The following is a 14,274-nucleotide window of genomic DNA, read 5'->3' on the forward strand; positions in this document are numbered from 1 at the left end:
CTACTGGTCTGGGAATCAATCCGTTGGTCGGACCGACTCGACCCGAGCTACATTCCGGTCTGTTAATGCGGGAAGCGGAGGACGGCGAAACGTGAAGATAATGAGGACTACGAACATGGACCGTGCTTCCGTCTATGATTCAAACTCGAGCGAGTCCGCTGACCAGGGTTAGTTTTATCTATCAACAGACGAGGAAGCCGCCCAACAGAGAATGGAACCTCCTGATACATGGTAAACACCTACTCATGGTGACTTAAAAAATACATTTCAGTGCAGGGGAACATCTGAGTCACACGTCAACAACGCTTTAAGTAATCAAATCCACACGATGAGAGAAAGAGGGCGGAGAAACAGACTGTTGGGGTGAATTGAACCCCCTTTAACCTTAGCGGACCCTCCGACCTCTGTGTCCTTCACTGCCCCCCTGCCGTTCTCATCATTCCCTTCTGCCAGACAACAACAATAAGGCACGGGGAGACATGTCAACCGCTACCACCGACTGGAAAGGGGGAACAACACCCGCAAGGACATGCCCTGCCCATATATGGTCACTGTGACCTTAGTGTTAGTAGCTACAGCCAGCTAGGAAGGGGAATACATGCAGTAGCAGAAGAAGTAATGGAGGGGGGTGGGGAGTGGTAGCGCCCTCTGGTGGCCAAGACACTGACCTGCTGGGGGTACATGTTGGGCTGGTGAGCGGTGAAAGGCATGCTGGGAGGGAACTGCTGCTGGCCGTAGCTGTCCGGACCGTGCCTGGAGGGGGAGAAGTTAAGGCAAACAGCACCATGAATCATCATAATCAATGGGTGAGAAACACACTTTATTCATTATTATGGTTCATTCAAAAAGACCACATATTTTGAGAGTAAGCAATTCAACGCTGTATAATTTCCTTTTTGTATAATTTTGAATGACTTTTGCCAGATTTAGACCAATTTAAGAAGGGTTTAAGGCTGCCTGGTGTTTCTGAACAGGGCTGAGTGGGGTCCTACCTCTGGGCTGGGTATCTGTTCCCGGGGTACAGGCCCGGGTCGCTCCCCGACGGAGCCATGCTGTTCTGTCCAGCAGGGGGCGCCAGGCTGCCCTCAGGACCCAGCACGTGGTCCGGTCTGGAGGAGGAGGGACAGGTAGAACAGGACAGATGGAACAGGACTGATTTAACTACTGTACATGGAGAACCCATACAATGAGTGAGTGTCTGCCTGTGAGTGAGTGAGTGAGTGAGTGAGTGAGTGAGTGAGTGAGTGAGTGAGTGAGTGAGTGAGTGAGTGAGTGAGTGAGTGAGTGAGTGAGTGAGGGTTACCTGCGGTCGTAGCCCGGTCCGTAGGGGTACTGAGACCTGGGGCCGCCCCCCATCCCTGGCTGGGGTCCGGATGGGGGCCCCCGGGGGTACATGTCCTGCATGGCCCCACTTGGCATCTGACCCGGGCCGTAGACCTCGCCGGGACCAGGACCTGCTCACAAATAAAACACTTGTTAAAAATGACCCGTATCATCTGGATACAGAGATATGGTTTCAGGTTTGGTTCAATCCGGGGCTGGGCTTTAACAGCCCTTATATTAAGGGTAAATTAGCAGGTGTGGAGGACAGGTGTGTCGCATCAAGGCTTGATCAGCAGGTGACAAGGGAACTATATCAGCCAATCAGAGGCTACGCATGCAATAGCGTGTGTTTGAGTTCTCTAATGCAAACCAAAGACACCTGGGGCCCTATCTTGCCTCCAGCGCAATTGTCTTTCTACACCGACGCGTGTCGTTGCTAGTTTGCAACTGGCGCAGAGCGTTCTTTTCCCTCTTCCGCCACGCGTCTGTAAATTAGGGAATGATCTTGCGCCCTGAGGGGCTGTTCGGCGAAAGGAGGAGGCGTTTTCTGGCGCAAACGTTCCCTGGTGCTATATTGCAGTTTCAGAAAACAATTCCGTGTTCAGTGTTCAGATGCTTTTTTAAGGGCGCATGCATAATGTTGCTTGTGCACCTCGCACCTACACTTCTCTCATCTACCTAGACACACATTCTTGGTAATTTATTTGGGAAATAACAGCTGATACAGTGTTAATAAGTTGTACTTTTAAATCAATGGAAGTGAAAAATTTAGTAGGGTAGCAGTCAACACATTCCATGCACTGTTGAGAAACCTAATGCAAAAATGTATTTGCAGATCGAATGGTTCATGTAACCTCATCATTATGCTGCTGTCAAACCCTGGTCTTAGTACTGTGCGACACCAGTCATCCATGTGGTCGTGAACCTCTCGCACAGAACCTCTTCCTGAAAACATATTTTTAAATTAATTGTTAATTGTCCTGTTGTTGTTTGTGTATGTGCTGTTGTTTGTATTGGTATGTGTATGTATTGGACCATGAGTCTGGAAATGAAAGGTGAATGAATGCATCTGCTAACACGTACAGCAAACACATATTTTCTTAACACAGACATCGTGTACAAGCCCATAACTTTTAAAAAGAATGAATGAATGTGGGCGCGCCTGTGTGTATGTGTAAAATAATTAATGAATGCGGGCGCGCGTGTGTGCATCCATCTGTTTAAACACACGCAAACTAAACACGCAACGCATAAGTGCAAGGCAATGTATATTAACGGGGGGACACATGCATATTAGAACACAAGTCGATAACGATTATGCATATAATACTGGTAAGAAACATTGTTTGTTAATGTATTGCGCATATCATTAAATAGAACCACAGTTACCGCATATCATATGTGTTATGGTATCGTGTGTTAAGTTTTCTTTGCCAAAATTTATTTAGGACTCTATTTTTGAAGTTGTGGAAGAAAACGCTATTCCATGTGTGAATTAGGCCATATTATTTGGCCATAAACTGAGCCATTTGAAGTTTGAAATTCATGTGGTCATCCATCTGTCTCATCAGAGTCTGCAGACGCGCTGTCAAAATATCAACCCGTCAGATTCAAATGCGCTCACGGCTCTTAAAGGGGATGGGAGATGGCACTCTCATTGGTTTATTGCACGTTACGCCAAAACCACACCTACGGGTAATAAGGCTACTTCAGGGCAACCCTTTTTAGATTTGCGTCGGGCGCAAGAGTAATTTATCCGCCGGTAAAATAGCAACATCGCCATAGAACCGCCCACAAAGCTTCTTGCGTTTGGCCGCCCACTTGCGCTTCAGACCGTAAAAATAGGGCCCCTGGTGTTTGAGTATGGTTCTCCTTTAAAAGAAACGATCAGAGCTGACCACAGCTGATCGGTGGGAGGAGCCCGTTCTGGTGGTCTCACCCTTGCGCGGGGGTCCATCGTAGTGCATCCTCATGGTCAGCCCGTCTCCCTGCACTCCCGGCCCCGGCTGGCAGGGGGCGCCACTGGGACCTGGACCTGGTTTTCCGTGGAACACCGATGGGTCGCTAGAGTGGGAAGATGTAGTCAAGTTATTTACACATAAGTTATATACATACAAATAGTTATTATAATATTATTCATTATTTTAACATGGCAACAATCACATGTCATTAACTTGGTTCAACGTTAGTCGGAGTGGTTCACGATGTTATCATTAACATCAGTTTGAGGGTGTACCTGCTTCCCGGCTGGGGGGTCAGGGGTCGGTGGGGGGTGGAGGCGGGGGTGGGACGCTTGGGCTCCCCGGGGGTCTCTGGCCTCCCACTGGAATGGGGGGTGCCCGGCCTCTGCAGTGCACCCATGGGAGCTGGAGCAAGACAAATGAGTTTTATTTGGTACTATATTATTATATTGTATGTTTGCGTTTGATAGTATGAACTGGGCATTTTAGTCATACAATATGATTTGATTATTCATGTTATTTGGTAAGAAAATGCAATTTGTTATTCTTCCATTTTATCCTTTCTCTGCTACTCTGGTTTGTTCTATTCAGAAGTTCTCATGAAATCAGCAGGTAACAGGGTTGTTATCGCCCTAACTGTGACTTCCAACTTGGACGATAAATGCAAATCCAAAAGCAATTTTAAATTTGATTTCTTTAAGCTCTTATTTGGCTCCTATGGTGTGTCGCTCAGGTTTACAGAGAAAGCGTGTGCGTGAGGAATGCTGTGTCACACACAGAGAGAGAGAGAGAGAGAGCGAGAGCGAGACTATCACTGGTCTGTAAACCGTGGGAAAGTAGGTCAGACTCAGGTCACTGCTGTTTACAAACTATGTGTGTATGTGCATGTGAACGTGCGTGTGTGTGTGTGTGTGTGCTAATCTGGGCTGACTGATACTCTGTTCACTCCCTCTACAATATACTGCCCAAACAAACAGCCTCTTGGAGTGTCAAGTGTTGTAAATTATTGTGTTCAAAAGATTGTATTGTTTCAGGATTTATTTCATGGCATCCCACATATTTCATAAGGTTATGATGACTTTTATTGTTGTGACATTAAAGATAGATTGCTTGATGCCTGAGGACCAACAGAGACAGATAAACAGACCCCTAGCTTGATGGCTAAAGACAGGGACGGACAGACACAGACCAGGCTGGCTACAGGCAGACAGACAGACAGACACACAGACAGACACACAGACCTTTAGCTGGAGGGCTGAAGTCAGACAGACCAACAGAACCATATCTGGAGTGTTGACGACAGACAGACAGACAGACAGACCGACCCATAGCTGGAGTGTTGAAGACAGACAGACAGACAGACAGACAGACAGACAGACAGACAGACAGACGGTGTGTCTCACCGGGGGAGGGGGGCAGGACCCTGGCCTGCTGGGGGGAGGCCATCTTGGGGTTCCCGGGGCCCGGCCCCGAGGGCAGGACCCCTAGGGCGGGGGGCTCCTCTCCCCGCTCGGCCTGGCACTCGTAGGTGAACAGGAAGTGGATGTAGTGCTTCTTCAGGGAGCTGGCGGCGCTGCTGGACGTGCCCACGCTCAGGAAGTTCGTCAGCTCCCGCCACTTCTTGTTCTTATTCACCTGAGGACCAAAGGCTGTTCTTTACCTTCTCATTTAGGGCTCTTAGCAGACACTTTTACCAAGAGCGACACACAATAAGTACATTTGTCTTTGCCTTTTGACTCTAAGCTTCTTATAATAAAGTGGTAGGGGGTCATCTTAAAAAAAGAAAATCTATCTACCCCCATCTGAGATGAACCATTTTAAGTTTTTCTTTGCGTCGTTTCCTCACTCAAACACAGATGCCTGGCTCGTGTGAGACCCAAAAGCCTGATTTATAGTCGTCAAGCGGGAATTGACATCATCAGTTGCCGCTTGCCAGCTATAAATCAACGCATAATCACTGCCCTGCGCACCGTTCAGTCGCTTGTTCTGCACATGTGTGCGTGAACGGCACGCATCCACAGCATCGTTACGGCAGAAGTCAGAATACAAAAGCCATGGCCATGCGTGGGAAGGCTCCAGAACGGTGCATCACGTTGGTTATAATTCTGGTTCACACCACCTGGTCTACCTGGTCCGTGACCACAACTAGGATTTGTTAAACTAGGTTTAACCAGTGCTTTGTTAACCAGTTTTAAAAACTAGGCTGCAATCAGTCATCTCATCTTATCGACAGTTTCACCGGGCATCTCCTCAGAACAGGTTTAACAATGGTCTCCTCGGGCAGACCGGTTTCCAGGGGCGACAGACCAGCAGCTCACCAAAACAACCATTCCCAGGAATATCTGCCAAACAAAACCGGATCCCTTCTCTTGCGTTTCTCTCCCCCGCTCTCCCATCATGCACCCGCCGCTCACCATGGCCATCCCGCCGATCTCCCTCACGCACATGTAGAGGCGGTAGAGGTCCAGGGGCTTCCTGCCCACGGTGGGCAGGCCGGGCACGGGGGTCCCGCGCTCCTCCATGAAGGCCAGGTAGCGGTCCACCCAGGGCCCGCGCTCCGGCTCCCCGCCCAGCTCGTACAGACGCGCCGCCTTGTCCCCCGTCCCGCAGGCCACGGCTCCCCCCGGCTTCTGGCGAGAGAGAGAGAGGACGGACGGACGGTAAGAACAGAGGCGAGGCGAGGCTCGTAGGAACACACGTGTTGTGGGGGTGGAGGTTGGCGTGACAACGGGGATGCTATGTGGTGGGAGGGGTAGCCAGAGGGGTCCGATAACGACCAGGTAAGTGTTTGATGAGTACAATTAAAATGTTAAAATGTTTAGTATAAATACTAGAGCTGTCTAGAGTTAAACTCTAGTTACTAGAGTTAAACGCGTTATTAACGGCGTTAACGCAAACCAAATTTAACGGCGTTAATTTTTTTATCGCGCGATTAACGCAATTATTTTATAAAAAAAAATATATATATATTATTATTTTTTTTTTTTTCTTTGGCTCAAAACAAAGAAGCAGTAGCCTGACTGCTATGTTCAAATGACATTTGTTCAAAGCAGTCGTTTAATTGCACTATAGGCTCTTTTTTTGTATCGTCCTGTTTTGATCAGTGTATATGCCAATGTTGTTATCATTAAAAATCATTTGCACAAGGCAAGCCGATGCACTTCACCATGTTGATAAGAGAATTAAAATGAGAAGAATTATGGGACAAAAAAATCAAGGGATATTTAGCATAGAAAAATAATTTGTGATTAATCGCGATTAATTAGAGTTAACTATGACATTAATGCGAATAATCACGATTAAATATTTTAATCGCTTGACAGCTCTAATAAATACACAAAAATATTTTAGTTCTAAATCTTTTCGAAATTCAGGAGTCAGAAGGATTATAAGTGAGTATTTCACAACATTGATAATATCTGCTAGTGAATCCAATATTTATTATCGAATCCATCAATTGAGGTCCGTTGAATTTAAGTATATTGGCAGTATTTGAATACATTCAAATAAGTCTAAATAATTCCATGCCTGTTTCCTAACTGTTTGGAGCCATTGAGACCATAGCCTAGTATAATGGAGGCGAGCCGTCGCTGTAGCCTGCTACACTAGCTGGCCTCCCCCTTCTCCTCCAACTAGCACAGCCCACATATGGACTCCCAGATGCTAGACCCTGCCTTTAAAAGCCCCCCCTGCCGTGAAACAAACCAACTAGGAGCCTCCATTATGGAGACGCGGCGAACCCAAGTCAGCTCAGCGAGGGGTATGAGGAGACACACAAAGCTACGCTACCGCCGCTGCTAGCTGTCATTGTCGTTAGCGCACAGACATCTTCTAGAAGCCAGAGCGAGAAAAACAAGAGTTGTAGAGAAAGCGTGCACATTACACAAACAGGCACGTACACACACACACACACACACACACACACACACACACACACACACACACACACACACACACACACACACACACACACACACACACACACACACACACACACACACACACACACACAAGCTACACCACCTCCTCCTCTTCGAAAGGCAGAAGGGGAGGGAGCGGAACAGAGAGAGAAAAACTGTTCAGAGGAACGCACGCCAAACTTTAACGAGAGTGACGGGCCGTGAAGCGAGTGGAGCGATCCAAAGAAACACAAAATGAAACAAAAATAAGCAGAGCGTCGGTGGGAGCGCGACGCAGAGCTCCTCTCTGCCGCCGGTGAGCCAGGGGAGGTAATTTCGGGCGTCTATTCCGAGCCCGTCTAAAAAAGGTACAAGCGGTGAGAGAGGGAGAGAGAGAGAGAGAGAGAGCGGGAGAGGTGGAGCCGTCAGTGCAGGTGTGGTGAGCACCCGGAGATCAAAGGCTGCTTCTACGCGGCGCCAGCTAGCGCTGAGACACGATAGATACGGGAGATAACTAGGCCTGCAGATCTACCCTGACTCTTGATCTCCGGTCGAATATAGCGAATAAACGACACAAAGGGAAGGCAGTCTGCTGCACACCTCTGATGTTTTCCCCGTTCTAATTCCCGTCGACTCTCGTCTCATTGGCTGCTGCAACGTCAAAACATTCTTCCGGTGCATCCCCCCGAGGGATCCTCACCATTCGGGAGGGATCCTGATTGGAGGGTTCTGATTGGTTAATGCAGAGAGCTACCTTTGGTTTGGGTGGCTCGGTGGTGGCAGTGGTGGGGGCAGTGGTGTTAGGGTCGGGGCCGTCTTGGCCGACCCTCTGTTTTGCCGGGGGACCGCCCATCCTGTCTGGGGACATCATCAGGGGGCCTGGATGGGAGAAAGGTATTCCGATTGGTTACAGTAAAGCAGCCATTGGGGGATTGTTTTTCAAATGGATTTCAGTTTTGAACTGAACAGTACAACTATTTAAAACAAAAAGGAAAATAAAGAGAAGCAGAAATAAATTCCAGGCTCATTAACTCAGTAAGAAGCTCCCTCAGGAACAGGAAGTGACACAACAGTCCTAACCTGTGGGCGGGACATTGTAGGCGGGCCCTTGAGAGGTTACTCTTCCACAGTTGTTACCTGGCTGTTGGGTGTAGGGGCCCGCGGGGCCCATTCCTCCCATCGGCCCCATACCTGGGAAACTACCCTGTCTGGACACCAAAGAGGAAGAAATGGGTTTTGCATTAATACATTTTGGACTTTACCTAGCTAGTGTGTAGCGTCTCTCAGTCTTACAGACGGAAGGGAGGGGTTAGTCCATTAACACCAAACACACATCTGTATTTAGACAAGCCGTGCAGTTTGGACCAATTCAGCGCCACAGTCGGACGGCCAGCCGGCCAGGGAGAGAGAGGGAGGAGAGAAGCAGAGTGTCATTGGAGGAGGAAGGCAAGAAGCGGTTATGGTTACGTTTCAGCGGACCGAGAACACATGTCAAATCCAGTGATTTGTTTCAACAGAGACAGAAGATGGCAGGCCTGTTAGCTGAAGAACGGGCGAGTACACTCATGAGGATGAGCGAGTATACTGCACGGATAGCAGTAGAGTTAGTCGATTATACAGGGAGAGATACCGCTTCATTCCAGCAGTAGGTTATGCATCGGTCCCACCCTTAGATGACCGCAGGGTAACACATTAACCGAGGGAGATGCATTGCAGACCCCGCCCACTCTCCATTTAATCAGACCGGGTTTCATCGATTTGTCCAAGTGGTTTTATCCAATTTTCCCCAAAGCCTACTTTCACTATTTAGCCGACACTTTAAACCAAAGCGTGGACGTTTGAGGTTCAAACCTCTAATATCCGGCCTCCATTGTGTTAACGGTTTTGGTTTCCCGGCCAGTATCGGTTTAGACTGCTCCCATGTCTGTGCAGCCAGACATGTTGCTCTCTGCACTCCCTCGGTTACTCGTTACTCTGCGGGGCGATGGCACCAGCGTGCTGAACCTACCCATGGTGATTGGAGGGGTGGTGGGGGGAGGGGGGACTTGGGGTCACACCACTACCCTGCTGGTGCTGCTGGTGGTGGTGGTGGTGGTGGTGGTGGTGGGGGGAGTGAGGGTGGAGGTGAGGGTGGGGGTGGGGACGACGAGGGGAGGGGGAGAGTGCGGGCCCTGACCCCGGGGGCCAGGGGTGATGGGGGTAGAGTGGGGAGCGGGGGAAGGGGGGTCTGGAGGGGGGAGAGAGATCACACAGCGGTTGATGGGGCTTTACGTCCACAAAAGGATAATAACTCAAAAGACAAAGCAAGAAAATAGCGCCTAACTCAAACTACTACCACAGAGGGACGGACAGACGGAAACAGTGACCGCACACGGAGCTAAAGTTAACGCTCCGGAACAACTAAAACTTGAACAACGGTTCACCTATACATTTCATTCCTTGCACACTTGGCTGGACCTTGCAAGGCCCCACAACCGTCCTCAGCCGGGCTGCACACTCACCTGGACTGGGTGGCGGACGAGGACGACGAGGCAGCGTTGGCCCCTGGAACAGCGTGGGGGCCCGTCTCGCACGGCTTGCGGATGCCTTTGGTTCCCAGGGGCCCCACGCCCTGGCCAGCCGGCTGAGGCATGCCAGGGGACGTGGGGGCCATGTGGGTGGGGGCGCCGGGGTAGGGCCGGCCCCCGGGAGCCCCAGGACCGCCGGGGCCCCCGGGGGCCAGGCTGCGGCCCGAAGGGGTGGAGGGCCCCTGGCCGTGCATGGGGCTGCCGGCGTTGGTCCCCATGCTGTTAGCCGGGCCGGGGCCGCTGTAGCCGGCGGTGGGGGCCCCGCCGTAGTGAGAGGGCCTCGGGTAGTTACCTGGGGCCACACAGAGGGCGGGGGGGACATAAGTCACTTACAACTGGATGCCGAAAGAGCAAAGAGAGCAAAAGCGTTCGTCAGCTGCTCGATCTGATTTGCTGGAGTAGGAATATGTTGTATCCTCACCCGCGCGTGGGTGAGGATACAATATTTTGGGGATAGGCTGGGGAGTCAGTCAGTCAGTCAGTCAGTCAGTCAGTCAGTCAGTCCTTCAGTCCTTCAGTCAGTCAGTCAATCATTCATTTAATTCATTCTCCCTTACACATGTTCTCGCATTAACACACTCAACGTCATTTACAACTACACATTATTCTTTAACCCACACGCCCCCAATTACGCACACAAACACCGTCACAAGCATACGCAATTAAGTATTCTTACAAATGACTGACTGAACATTTTCCTACTCCAGCAAATCAGATCGATTTGCTGGAGTACGAAACTGCCTTCCGGCAAAGTGAAATGCAAATTTGCATATCTGGATGGTCCCACGTGGTACATGCTCAACATAAACCAGCATGTAGGCAATATGTCTTGCGTTGACTGAATCCTGGCTCTATACTGAATGTCACTCTCCTGTCTATAAAGGCACAAAGCCCATCCAAACATAGCATGTTGGAACATTTTGCTCATTCTAATTCCCCGAATGAACAGGGAACTAGATCATTTAGTTCCCTGAGTAAACAGGGAACCAGAGTTAACGCTCAACAACACCAGGTTACTGTGAACTCATCGGAGATGGTTCGTAGAGGTGAAACCCTTCCATTGGAACCGGCTGAACTCTTGACTACAGGCGTGTGAGGCTGTGGTTCCTTGCTGTAAAAAACAACACGATGTGAACACACTTGGCATGCGTGGCAAGAGGGACATCTGTTGAGCTAGTCAGCAGCAGATGATTCATTACAGACGATTAATCACCTATCGGCCACGCGCACAGACACACACACACACACACACACACACACACACACACTTCAACTGTGGACTCGGCGGACAGGGGACCCATGGGTTATGGTGACCGGGTGGTCGTGCTCAGGGGACCGGGCGTACCTGGAGAACGCGTAATTGTATGTGACAATGTTTGTGTGTGAGAGAATGTGTAGGTGTGTTTCTGTGTGTGTGTGGCTGTGTAATTGCGTGAATGTACCAATGTAGTGTGTAACAGCGACAACGGCCCGGCCGTACCTGGTGGCCCGTACTGGGCATAGGAGGGGCCCCCTCCCTGCTGGTAGGACGAGCCGTGGTGCATGGGCCCCCCGGGGGAGCCGTGAGGGGACCTTGGAGGCCCCGGGGGCTGGGGGCCAAACTGAGGTCCCGGGGCAGTACGTTGCATGCCGGGAGGAAACCCTGAGGACGGACACGGACACACACACACACACACACACACACACACACACACACACACACACACACACACACACACACACACACACACACACACACACACACACACACACACACACACACACACACACACACTTCTCAGAATTGAGTCAGCATAGAACTTATTTTAGTCTTCAGTCATTTAGCTGACTTTCTAGGATGCATATTTAGTTCCTAGGAGCCACAGTATTTTGTTTGGAGCTGTACACAGTACAGCTTACTTTCTGTAAACCACTTCATAGTGAGTATGAAACGCTTTGAGCCGAGGTCATTCTAGAACGGAACTCTCTATAATGGTTGGTCTGGTGAGTCTCCATGCTGAGGGCCCTCACCTCTGTCCTGGGACATGGGGGACTGCCCCATGGAGGCGTGGGGGCCCGTGTCCTGGGACACACTGCCTGGGGTCAGGGGGCCCGCCTGGGTCCCTGAAACACACAGGAGAAAACAGTTCATATGGTAACAGTACGGCACACAGCACACGCATGATCACATGGTCAGACGCACAATGACAACCAATACACAACAATTGTATACTTATACATTTACTTTGTTGTCATGCAGTCTGTGCATGCCTTGTAGTGAGTGCCATTTGGTCAAACAGAAGTATAAATCTGTAATTGCTTGTAAATGTGTTTATCTGGCTGTGTGTTGTTGTGACAGTCCGTGGCGAAGACTGTCGAGGAGTTGTAAGAATACTTAATTGCGTATGCTTGTGACGGTGTTTGTGTGCGTAATTGGGGGGGTGTGGGTTAAAGAATTATGTGTAGTTGTATGTGACGTTGAGTGTGTTACTGCGAGAACATGTGTAAGGGAGAATGAATTAAGAAATGAATGACTGACTGACTGACTGACTGACTGCGTCAGGTGACCTACCGGGGCCGCTGGCGGGTGAGATGGGCCCGGAGCGTGATTGGCCGGAGCCCATGGGGGAGGCCACGGGGGAGGAGGAGGACGCCCCCCCGCTGCGCATGGCGGGGAGGCGGGGGGAGACATGGGGGGAGAAGGGGGACTGGGCCGGGTTGCTGGTCTCCCCCTGGCTGCTGGTCGACCCCGACGCGCTGACCGCAGAGCTGATGGCCGCCTCCGTACCCGTGGGCAAGTCATCGATGGAGCCTGACAGGTCCTGGGAGAGAGGGGGGGGGGAGGGAGGGAGAGGGGGGGAGGGAGGGAGGGAGGGAGGGAGGGAGGGAGGGAGGGAGGGAGGGAGGGAAATGAAAGCGATTTAGCAATCAGCCTCAATCATCTATTTGACTTTTCAGACATTAAGCAAACCCTTTTATTTTACAATAAACGCCATCAGATCCAGCCCAACATTAAGGAGCGGGTAGGGTAAGATCAGGGAATCCATCTCAGAGTAGGCCTATTGGTAGTAGCCTGTAAGACATTGGAGCTGGAACACACAACCTTTTTGCTGGGAGTCATGAGATCGAAATTTTTATTCCTTCCCCATTTTAATATCCTCGTCAACATCCGGTACCCTTCCCCCGTTGGAAATCACCCATCAACAGTGTTTTTACTTTATTTGTATTCTCTTTTGAGCCAGCAAAACCAGCTGTGGTTCCCCCAACGAGCCTGAGGTCTTGAGTGCTGGCTCAGAGGTATGTTGTCAGAGGGCCTCATTAGAAACACATCACTGACTTCAACCGCTCCTGAATCAGCTGAAGAAACTGGTTTGTTGTTAGTCACGAAATGAAAACATTGAACCCATGGAAAATGATGTTTATCGCGATGCCAACCATTACGCATCTGTTTTGTTCGGAACAAGATGATTTCGCTCTGCAAGAAGTCTTATATACAGACATGGTACAGGGACCACAGGACCATGGCACATGTAGCACGTCGTGCCACTAAAGGGTCCATTTGCTGAAGAAAATTGGTTTGAGAATTCAATCTGGGCCGAAGGTTTTGGCCGAAGGGCCAAAATCCTTACAGGGCTGTTGCATCATCGCATGACATTTTGAACTAATTAAAGATATTTTTTCAGCTAAACAACCATTTAAAACATATAACTGAAACTGACAATTGTATTTGTAAACCTTTTAGCTTTATCTTTTGGTTTCGTCCTTGTTGAAATGTTCCAAATACTCCCCGGCAATTCTTCAAAGCACCCCTAGTATAGAATAACACGTTCCCCCCTTTATAGAGACCTGCTGCCCTAAACTCCAACCGCATGCTAGCCCATTACTGCTGGCATGCTAACACATGCATGCTAGGGATAGCATGCTAACGGCCTAGCATGCCAATAGATTTGTCCAGATCTGCCTTGTGTTTCTGGATGGTAACGGGCCCCCATGTCTATGCGGCGGACCGACCTCCCCGTTGGGTGGGGTGGAGGCGGGGACAGCGCTGGCTGCGTTTCAGCCCTCGTCTCCGGCGGCCGCGGGCGTCGGGTTGAGGTGCGCCGGCTGCCGCTGCCTGCGTGATTTATAGTCGCAATTACCAAGGTTGGTTGAGGTCTCCCGACGCACGCACATCAACACAACCGAAGAGGACTTTCCAGCTACACCACTTATTCAGATGTGACTCAAAGACTCGCGCACACGCACACACACACACACACACACACACACACACACACACACACACACACACGATGAAGGATTTTCAGAAACCGTGAGAGTAATAGAGAGTGCTGAGAGTAATTAGGAGTGGATAAATTCTCCCAGCAGCCCCTTGGGTGAGCCAGGCACTGCACTGACAGCTGCACCTTTAAATATAGACACAAAGAGAGTGAGATACAGAGACATAGAGAACAGACCGAGAGAGACCAAGGGACAGAGAGAGACCAAGGGACCTAGGGAGAGCTGGGGTGACAGGGATGGAGAGGGAGGGACAGAAAGAGAATA

At 50.1% G+C, this 14,274-nt stretch overlaps 1 protein-coding gene across 3 annotated transcripts in view; it reads right to left on the bottom strand.

Moving 5' to 3' along the window:
* Positions 1–14,274, bottom strand: part of arid1b (AT-rich interactive domain 1B) — a 38,080-nt gene that overhangs the window by 5,195 nt on the left and 18,611 nt on the right. Inside the window, exons 5-17 of one of the 3 annotated variants that reach the window (XM_030344951.1) lie at positions 12,302–12,551; positions 11,761–11,853; positions 11,231–11,392; positions 9,685–10,042; positions 8,321–8,391; positions 7,938–8,062; positions 5,699–5,914; positions 4,688–4,919; positions 3,560–3,689; positions 3,263–3,387; positions 1,304–1,454; positions 993–1,109; positions 669–753 (exon numbers count right to left, since the gene is read on the bottom strand). In XM_030344951.1, coding sequence (XP_030200811.1) covers positions 669–753; positions 993–1,109; positions 1,304–1,454; positions 3,263–3,387; positions 3,560–3,689; positions 4,688–4,919; positions 5,699–5,914; positions 7,938–8,062; positions 8,321–8,391; positions 9,685–10,042; positions 11,231–11,392; positions 11,761–11,853; positions 12,302–12,551 — 2,115 coding nt within the window. Of the gene's footprint in view, positions 1–668; positions 754–992; positions 1,110–1,303; positions 1,455–3,262; positions 3,388–3,559; positions 3,690–4,687; positions 4,920–5,698; positions 5,915–7,937; positions 8,063–8,263; positions 8,392–9,684; positions 10,043–11,230; positions 11,393–11,760; positions 11,854–12,301; positions 12,552–14,274 lie in introns of all 3 variants that reach the window. The other 2 variants (XM_030344950.1, XM_030344949.1) reach the window with 2 other exon arrangements.

Source organism: Gadus morhua, chromosome 21 (genome assembly GCF_902167405.1).
Source record: "Gadus morhua chromosome 21, gadMor3.0, whole genome shotgun sequence".
Classification (NCBI taxonomy): Eukaryota; Metazoa; Chordata; class Actinopteri; order Gadiformes; family Gadidae; genus Gadus; species Gadus morhua.